The sequence below is a fragment of the Sitophilus oryzae genome, unplaced genomic scaffold (genome assembly GCF_002938485.1).
Source record: "Sitophilus oryzae breed Bouriz unplaced genomic scaffold, Soryzae_2.0 scaffold_149_pilon_pilon, whole genome shotgun sequence".
NCBI classification, from domain to species: Eukaryota; Metazoa; Arthropoda; class Insecta; order Coleoptera; family Curculionidae; genus Sitophilus; species Sitophilus oryzae.
This window is the reverse complement of record NW_022146169.1, coordinates 413,149-422,561: the sequence shown is the minus strand read 5'-3', so window position 1 is coordinate 422,561 and position 9,413 is coordinate 413,149. Positions and strand designations below refer to the sequence as shown.

At 31.8% G+C, this 9,413-nt stretch overlaps 2 protein-coding genes across 3 annotated transcripts; both read left to right on the top strand.

Moving 5' to 3' along the window:
* The first annotated feature begins 374 nt into the window (after positions 1-374).
* LOC115877984 lies at positions 375-5,934 on the top strand. 2 transcript variants are annotated; one of them, XM_030894333.1, is made up of 8 exons: positions 375-926; positions 3,186-3,655; positions 3,909-4,139; positions 4,433-4,765; positions 4,823-4,952; positions 5,025-5,158; positions 5,582-5,711; positions 5,835-5,934. In XM_030894333.1, the coding sequence occupies exons 1-8, from the start codon at positions 833-835 to the stop codon at positions 5,912-5,914; spliced, it is 1,602 nt and encodes a 533-aa protein (XP_030750193.1). In that variant the 5' UTR covers positions 375-832; the 3' UTR covers positions 5,915-5,934. The 2 variants fall into 2 exon arrangements, with proteins under 2 accessions (XP_030750193.1, XP_030750194.1); XM_030894334.1 differs by having other exon boundaries at positions 833-3,086; positions 3,151-3,655; positions 5,582-5,934.
* Positions 5,935-5,966: 32 nt separating this feature from the next.
* On the top strand, positions 5,967-8,910 carry LOC115877983. Its single transcript, XM_030894332.1, has one exon. The coding sequence runs from the start codon at positions 5,995-5,997 to the stop codon at positions 8,485-8,487; it is 2,493 nt and encodes an 830-aa protein (XP_030750192.1). The 5' UTR covers positions 5,967-5,994; the 3' UTR covers positions 8,488-8,910.
* Positions 8,911-9,413: the final 503 nt, after the last annotated feature.

Sequence of the window (9,413 nt, the reverse complement as noted above, 5' to 3'; positions counted from 1 at the left end):
TATGAGGCGGTCACCGCCAGGCGTATTAACGCAGTTGCAAGTTGCAACAATGACGTGCTCGGTGGTAGTATTTCCAGGGTGTCAAAACATTTCTAAATATCGATTGTTATCTAAAATACCTCTCCAAAAACGGTGGTTATTTACAAATAAGCGCTGTTTACAAATTGCGATATAAAAAAGCCAAAATTTCGCCACTCTATACCTATATGTCTATACCTATACATTCCGATCTACCTACGCCCTGCCCCTCCATCCGCGTAGATCCTAAATTGCGTAGTAGTGTACAGGGTGCATCTCACTCGACGGGCGAGAAGCTCTTAGTTATGATTTTACCATTTGCGGTCAAAAAATAGCAATATAAGAAAATGCACAGTAAAAAATGACCTGGTGGTAGAAAAGATATTTAGTGTGGTAAATTATCAGAGTGTTAATATTTACACTCGCGTTAATGAAATTAAACAGAAATAATAACACGCAAACTTTGAAAATCAAATCTACCAAAAAAAAAGCGAAATTAGTGTGTGGAGTGTAAAGTTCACTTATAATTTGGTAAGAATCATATAATCAGTGTAAACGTTACTTTTCAGGAAATGGTTTTTGCCCTACATACGTCTTAAAAACACCCATACCGTGTTATAAAGACTGCAAAACGCAGTTTTAACACTCGCGAGTGTTAAAAAACCATCATATTGGGTGACATCCACGTGGCACATCCCCACTGCTTTCGCGTTTCTGCACGCCTATTTGCCTATTTCAAATTTCAAGTTGGTCAGTTAGTGGTTGGTGGTTGTACGGGTTGCTCGTGTGTTGTAGTGCTCATGATTTTGGCAAAATGATGTTTAAAATTCAGTTAAACAACAAAAGTAAATACGCCAAAATTGATGAAACATCAGATAATGTGACATACTCTGAAATAGTCGAGTTAGGTAAGTAAATATCTAAGATTATGTTTAGTAGTTTAGTGCTTTGTAAATTTTAATGGCGGATTTATAGAAATGCGAGACTCGATATCCTACCTACATACCTACAATATAATTATTTCTTTCCTGGATTTTAATAGTATTTTTAAGTAAGTATATTTTATATGCTCTAAAACACTTAAGCCCCAATTATACATTGAAAACGGTGCGGTTCGACGTTGCGGTTGACGTTGAACGATAACGACGGTAATTTGTTGCTAGTTATAGATATAAAACGTTTTAGTTAACATTTCGGGTTGTCCATCATGGGTTAGAATCAAATCAAACAAAACATCAAATAGAAACACCTACAAAGTACTAAATTTTAATATAAATCACCTTTTTTCTGCATTTTCTAAAGAAAATTTCGAAATTTCATACCTACTTTCCAAAAAGAAACTGAAACAATTTTGAGGTTATGTTATGATCGCATTCTTTTTAAATAGAGGCGCTAAAAAATAAGGCATTTCTATTGGCTATTACTAACGTTTCAAGGTCAACGTTCCTGTCGAAGTTAAAAGTTGGTTAACTTTTGAACGTAAAACGTCAACCGCAACAAAAACCTATAAAATATTACTGTCAGTGATATTAATATGTGACATCATACAGGGTGTTCCATTTAAAACGAAACAGGTTGAATATCTCACTCTGTTTCAATTTTACGGAAAATCGCTCGAACACGTCACCTGATTTACCAAGGGGGACATTTTTTGTAACAATTTTTAACACTTTAAGTTCAGCCCCCTAGAAAGGGGGGGGCCGAGCCCCTAAAATTTCAAGTGGAATATGGGGTCGAGTAATACCTCATTTGAAAGGTCTTTTCATTCTCTTTTCATCCCCAAAGTTTGAAGTCTCTGTCACTTTCCAAAACAAAATGGTATTATATCAAAATTTCGGAATTTCTGAAAAATTTTACTTTTTTAGACTTTTGAGACTTTTCGAATATATTTCCATGAAAATGAGTGTGAAGTTAGTTCGAAAAGTCTCCAAAGTGTTGAAAAGTAATAATACATTTTATTCTTATAATTAAAAATTTTTCAGAAATTCCGAAATTTTGACAGAGTACCATTTTGTTTTGGAAAGTGACAGAGACTTCAAACTTTGGGACTGAAAAGAGAATGATTCCGAATATACCATATGTCGATCTACTCTGCCATGAATTCAGTGCAAATTCACTTAATTCACATAACATAAAGTTGCTTAGCAACTTAATGTTGAAATTGCATTGAATTCATGGCACTTACGCGGACTCATGGCAGAGTAAATCAAGTTAACGTAAATTCAATGCAACCTTAAACTTAAATAACTTGAAAATTGTTGAACCAGAAGAAAAGAATCGTCCTAACCTGAAAATATACAGGGGGTTCCATTTAAAAAATATAACTTTTATCCATGGGCGACTTCTGCAACACCCTGTATATATAAAAATATGTCTTGCAAATAGCTTAATCTTTTTTGTGAAACTTTTGTATTTGACATTTTTTCCCCAAACGTCAAATAAAATACTTACAGGGGGACATTATAAATGATCATCCTGTACATATAGGCTACTTCATCCTATAATAAAACAGAGATTTGATAGTTGTCATGGCAAATTAATTTAAATTTAAATGAAACATCGTGTGTGAAAAGTGTCAAATCGCTATTTTATAGAATAAGCTATACGTTCGGCTTTGCAAATCTAACCAATCTGAATACATAAAAAACAACTAGGTATTGGAAGCTGTCTACAAGAAAGAGAGACAAAAAATCTGAAATTTATCTCGAATCTGTCAAAATGTTGTTGTAAATGTCATCTTTTCAATCTGTCCCCAAAACTGAAGCACAAAGATGACATTTTTAACAACACTTTGACATATCCGAGATTAATTTCATTTATCCAGATTTGCAATTTGCTATTTGTTTCGTGCAGCTGTCAGTTTTTAGGTTAGTTTTCCTCCAATGTAATGTCAAGATCACGTGCTGCATTGAATACATTTTAAATAATAATAAAAAAACATATAAATAATAAATTTCGTGCAGCACGCGATCTTGACGTGACAGGCCTTGAAGGAAAAATACTGACAGCTCGACGAAACCCATATACCTACTTGTATCTTGTATACATGTTATTATGTACATTGAAATGTAATATACAAACAATACAGTTCTGGCGGTCCTTTTCTTATAACATATTCTTTTTTTGCAATAGGTAAAACTTAAATCTAAGAAAGCTCTTTTTTACAGCTAAAAAGAAATTTAATATTGGCGATGAAGAAAACATTTTCTTTACCGATCCTGATGGAACAGTCATAGAAGAAGACTGTATTCTTGACTATTTAAAAATGCCTAACTGTGTTTTGAAAATCGGAGGGATATTAATTAATGATTTTTCATCTTCTGATTCAACCCTATCAATAAACAAAGACACACCATCTAATGATGAAGTTGAGAAATGGCTGTCTAAGACTGATACTATAGACTGTAACGATAGTAACCTTATTTCTATGATATCTGACGATATTACTGATAAGGGTACAATTAATTCAGACTCAAGTGGTCTTAATCGAGTTGTATCCGCTGAGAATTCTGAGAATGTTTTTATTCTTAACATTGACTCAGATGGATTTCTTGTTCCTTCAAATCCAAATACGATGGTAAAAAACAATGAAACTGATGGACTTAGCACTTCAACTGCAAAATATGTCAACTCAAAGGTAATAATTAAGTATTAATACGAGTTTAATATAGCCCACTTAAAGTCCGAATCATCCTTCATCGTAACTCGTAGCCTTAAGTTATATTCGAATATTAACTTTATCGAGTACCTAAAGGGTATTTTTTTAGGGTAAAATCTGTCATATATTCCGAAATTTTGATTCAAACTTAATTTAGAAACTTAAATTTTACCTACTTATCGATTTTACAGGATTATAATTCATGTTGCACTCTAAAGAAAATAACTTTTAGATGTTGAAGGAATTTCTTTTATGCAACGGAGGGCAAAATATCATAGAGGAATATGAAAAAAATCAAGTTTTAAATAATCGAACTAGGAGGGAACTAGTTAACTTAACAGTCCGAATGATGACCAACACATATGGCATAAGTATGAGCAAAGAGATAAAGGTTGAATTTGCTAAAGCAATAGTCGAGTTGTTTCCAAAACTGCGAGACACTCTCAGCAATAAAGGAGGATACGTACGTACAATAATAATTATTATGAACTAACAATGTAACTTAATGATAGGTATATGAGACTTTATCCGAATAAAACAGAGATTTGACAGTTGTTAAGTACATACCTACATGTATTGCAAATTAATTTAATTTTAAACGAAACATCACGAGCAAAGTGTCAAATCGCTGTTTTATGAATAAACTCATATTTACATATTTACCTCGATATTTACCAATAATTTTTTTTTTCAAAAAGATATCTTGCTCAATGTGGGGTTTTAATTTAGCGCCTTAAAATTGATTTAAATTTTTAGGAGATATTTTATAATGACAGCTTAAGAACCCCAAGTGGCTACCTGGCATGGAGGCTCCGAACCGTTGCAAGATCCAATATGGTGCCAAGCTCCAAACGAAAGTTATCACCACAAGTTACATCTGATAGTGATGACTCATCAGATGAACCAACCTTAAAAAAAGCCAGAACATTGACAGAACAAGAAGTAGCAGACATAGAATTTTTAAAAAATGCTTGCTGCAAGACGCAGAAAAAGGAAATCATGGAAAAAATGAAAAACCTTTTTAACTGTAGAAAAACGAATGACTTTTCATTTGTCGATTATCCCAGATTTTTAGACACGCCAGGACTTGTATGTCACGTCATTTTAATTTAGTGAACTTTAAAACCTAATTTTTTATAATTTTAGATTGAACAAGATTTCAGCTTGCTATATCCTGCTAATGCCAATAACTTTGTGGCGAAGTTTGAAAAGAAGGCTGCAAATATCATAGAAATATACGAGGCGACAATTTCCAATAAATTGGCAGATCTTGAAGGTAAATATCTTATTTTTATAACAAAATAAAGTAAATTACCCTGTACTATTATTAATGCCATGTATATTTTAGCTTGGGACAAAAATACGAGAGCACTACTTTCTATTATTCATATGTTGCCATCCACTGCAAAAGGCAAGAAAAATAGGAACTCCTCGCGAGATACTGTGAATTCACTTATTGATAAGCTCTTGATTTTTTGTTCGGTAAGTAACGCTTATTATAATATCTGTTCGTAACTAAAAGGTTCTTAATGCGACACGTCAAAATTCTGCAATATACTTATAGCGTGTTCCATTGTCGTAGGTTTTACAGGATTTCTCGCTTATGAGTAGAGATAGAGAGATGCGGTTTTCGCGACATCTGGCACTAATACTAACTGACGTGTGAGAATAGACCTTAACCAAGATAAACGGGGGTGTGTCAAAATTGATATATTTTTATTTCGCCCTGTATATCAAGAACAAAACGGGCTTCCCTCTTCATTTATCTCTACTCGATAGCCCGTAAAACCTAACCTATACGAAAATGGGACACCGGTCGCTAAGAGTTACTGTGCGGATCGGTTACCATCATTATCATAAAAACGGGCGTTGGCAAAACTCTTTAATAAACTTCAAATATTTTAGGTGGGTGATCCTTTGGATAAAATTTTAGAGGTGAGGAAGAGTTTCCAGCCTTTTCTTGTGGCCATTGGATCAAAAAGGGCAGCCATTCACGACTTTAAAATTGTTTTTGACAATAGATTTTTAGACACAGGTAAAAATAACATTTTAGACGCATTTGATTTGCTATTTAAAGTACACTTTGTTTTCAAAGTAAAATTTGACACTGGTCTAGAAACCTTTTTTACGTTTATACAAGACTTTTTTTATGAAATAGATAGAGAAAAAATTCACTACACAACAAAAATGCGAGAGTTAAGAAATCGAATAGTACATTTTGAAGAAAACAATAGTTAAGGTTATTAGATATTACTCCCCGTACTGTAATCAATTCGTCACGCTTTAGTAGTAGGTTTATTAATATTTTTAATGTTAAAATGCATTTAAAATGTTTTATATGCTCACGTAGATTTTCAGAAATATTTAAATTATTTCAACATTTGCGACTTTGGCATTTCCGTGGTTCTCGAGAAAATTCTTCATTAAGATGTTTTAGAAGCAGTTGTCTTTCTACATTTAATACTTTTAGTGGTTACAAAAAACATTTAATAAAATGCGTTTTAAAACCTAAAGTTTTACCATCAGCCTACCAAGAAAATACTGAATTATCCAATATTACAACAAAAGAAAACAATGGGAGACATAATAATAATGATAGCGACAATAATGCCAATGATTACATTTCCACCGGCACTTCAAATCATCCTGAACCCTTACCTTTTATGGATCACAACATCGAAAAAGAGTGTGAGAGCAATGTCGAGACAAGAATGTCCGATGTGAATTTTCAGATAGTTTCTTTTATTTCAAAATTAATATCAAATGGAATGCCAGTTACTACCCTAGTTACTATAGTACAAAATGTTGATGAACTCCTAACTTATATTTTTGAAGAAATTCGTTCTCTCTTGCCTCAAAGTGCAGATCAAGAGTGTATTGTATTTTTTAGAGATATTACTTCTTCTATTCAAAAATTTAATTCAGCGTACAAAATTAACAAAGCATTTTCTGAAAGTATTGTCTCACCTGTAAATATCGCATTGGGAGTACGAACTGATCAAACCCTTCATAGAATAAGTAATACTTACATTGGAAAAAATGTAACAGATACGTTTATATACATTCCCATTAAAAATACGTTATCTACATTGCTAAAAAACAAGAATATTCAAAAATATTTTACCCTGGAATATGTCTCTCAGATAAACAGCAATAATTTAGAAACAATTTTTGACGGTGAGTATTATAAAAACCATACTTTTTTTCAGGATAATCCAAATGCAATACAAATACAACTCTATTTCGATGAATTTGAATGCAGTGCGCCTTTGGGTTCCAAAACTGGAATTCATAAAATCGGTGCATTTTATTTTATCATAAGAAATATACCAACAATATTCCTGGGTAAATTAGAGAATATTCACGTTGCAGCACTTTTTTACTCTTCCGATTTAAAAAAATATTCTATCAATGACATTTTAAAACCCTTTGTAAAAGATTTGCAAACATTAGAAACCGAAGGAATTGAAGTATCGTTTTTACCATATAAACTAAAGGGTACGTTGGTTGCATTAAGTTTTGACAACCTCGGTGGCAATATGTTATCAGGTATGGTGGAATCTTTCAGTGCCAACTATTTTTGCCGAATGTGCTTAATGCACAAAAATGACACTCAAAACGTATTTAGGGAATCTGATGATCTTTGTCACTTGCGCAATCAAGATTTTTTCAACACTTTGCCAGAAATTAAACCTGGTTCTAACTATTATGGAAGTAAAGAAAAAAGCATTTTAAATGAGTTAAAATATTTTAATTTGGGAAATACGCCATCTATAGATATAATGCATGATATTCTTGAAGGGGTTGCTCAGTTTGAAATTAAGTTAATTATTACCTATTTAGTTTCTGAAAAAAAAATCTCCCTTAATGAAATTAATCAACGAATTTTCTTTTTTAATTATGGTACAATTGACCAATGCACAAAGCCTAGTCCTATCAACATTGAAAAATCAGGAAGTAGTATAGGACAAAGAGCGGCGCAAACGTGGACTCTTACACGATATTTGCCTTTAATTCTAAGTGATGTTATTTTAGAAGTTGGGGACAGATGGAATATTATCACATTTTTATTAAGAATTATGAATATATGTTTTGCCCCTATAATTCCAATTGAAATGACATCTACTCTAGAAGATTTAATTTGTGAACATCATTTATTAGTCAAACAGTATAGCGGAAATATTCTTCCAAAGCATCATATGATGATTCATTATCCAAATGCTATCAGAAAATTGGGGCCTTTAATATACCTATGGGCAATGCGCTTTGAGGCAAAACATGGGTACTTTAAAGATTTGGTACAAAAATTTAAAAATTTTAAAAATATTCCTCACACTTTGGCTCTACGACATCAAATAAAACAAGCTGTAAATATAAATAGTCTTTGCGAAATCCCAATTGAAATGGGTCCTGTCAAAATGTTTGAGTTAAATAATTATGAGTTTAAAAATATTTTAATAGAAGAATTAGACCTTCCTAATAATGTGACAGTTATCGAAACCAAGTTTTTAAAATATGGATTTTTGTATAAACCTTCCTTTCTAGTTTGTGTAAAATTTAACAATGAAAATTTACCAGTTTTTTATGAAATATTAAAAATAGTATTAATAGAGGAACATCCATTTTTTATAACAAAGTCTTGGGAAACCAAAGAGTTTAAAACAAATTTAAATGCATTCCGTGTTGTACCTGATTGTGAAATACTCCTTTGTGATCCAAAATTTTTAATTTATAAAGAACCATATGAATGTAAATCGGTTTCAGAGTCCTATTACATAGTACCTAAGTATATTTTAGTTAAAAATAATTAATAATCCGTGACTTACGGGCTACGCACTCGCCTGGCTGCCAAATTCAGGGGCATTTTAGGGATGTGTTCCTTGATTGCCTTTTTAATTGTGTTGTATGTATAGACAAGCAGGAGCATAATTCCTAAGCGGTCTCCTAAAAAGCTGTCAAAAGTCCCTGCCGCCCTACATAGGAGACAACTCAGGAAATTGCTCCTGCTTGCCTATACATACATCACCATTAAGAAGGTAACCAAGGGACAATCAAGGGTCACATTTACACAGCGTGTGCGTAGCCCGTAGTATAATAAAGTAAAGTATACTTTTTGTTTCGTTATTACCTAAGGAATCTATCTAAAATAAGGTATATATATATTTTTTATTTTGCGTTGACCTATAGTTTCCTAGAGTAAAGAATATTTTTTGTTTCCTTGTTACCTACCTCAAATAAGGTATATATATATATATATATATATATATATATATATATATATATATATATATATATATATTTTTATTTTCCTAGAGTAAGGAATATTTTTTGTTTTGTTGTTACCTATAGCTACCTCAAATAAGGTATATTATATATTTTATTTTGTGTTTACCCATAATGTGTAATTCCCTATAGAGTAAGGAATATTTTTTTGTTTCGTTGTTACCTAATGCACCTACCTAAATTAAGGTATATTTTTGTATTATTTATTATATTATATAATAAAAACGTTTCGTATTTTTAATTTTTTTCTTTTTTTATGTTTTCCCACCTTAAATTTTAAATATAGGTAAGTACACGAACTGAAATCAAATTTACACTCTAATAAATGTATTTAACCATACTGATAAATTATTTTAACACCCAAACTATGTATATTTGACACTCAGTTAAAACCATTTTTACACTTAAAAATTGATTATTTACCATTACGCTTGGTGATTTTTACATTTAAAAA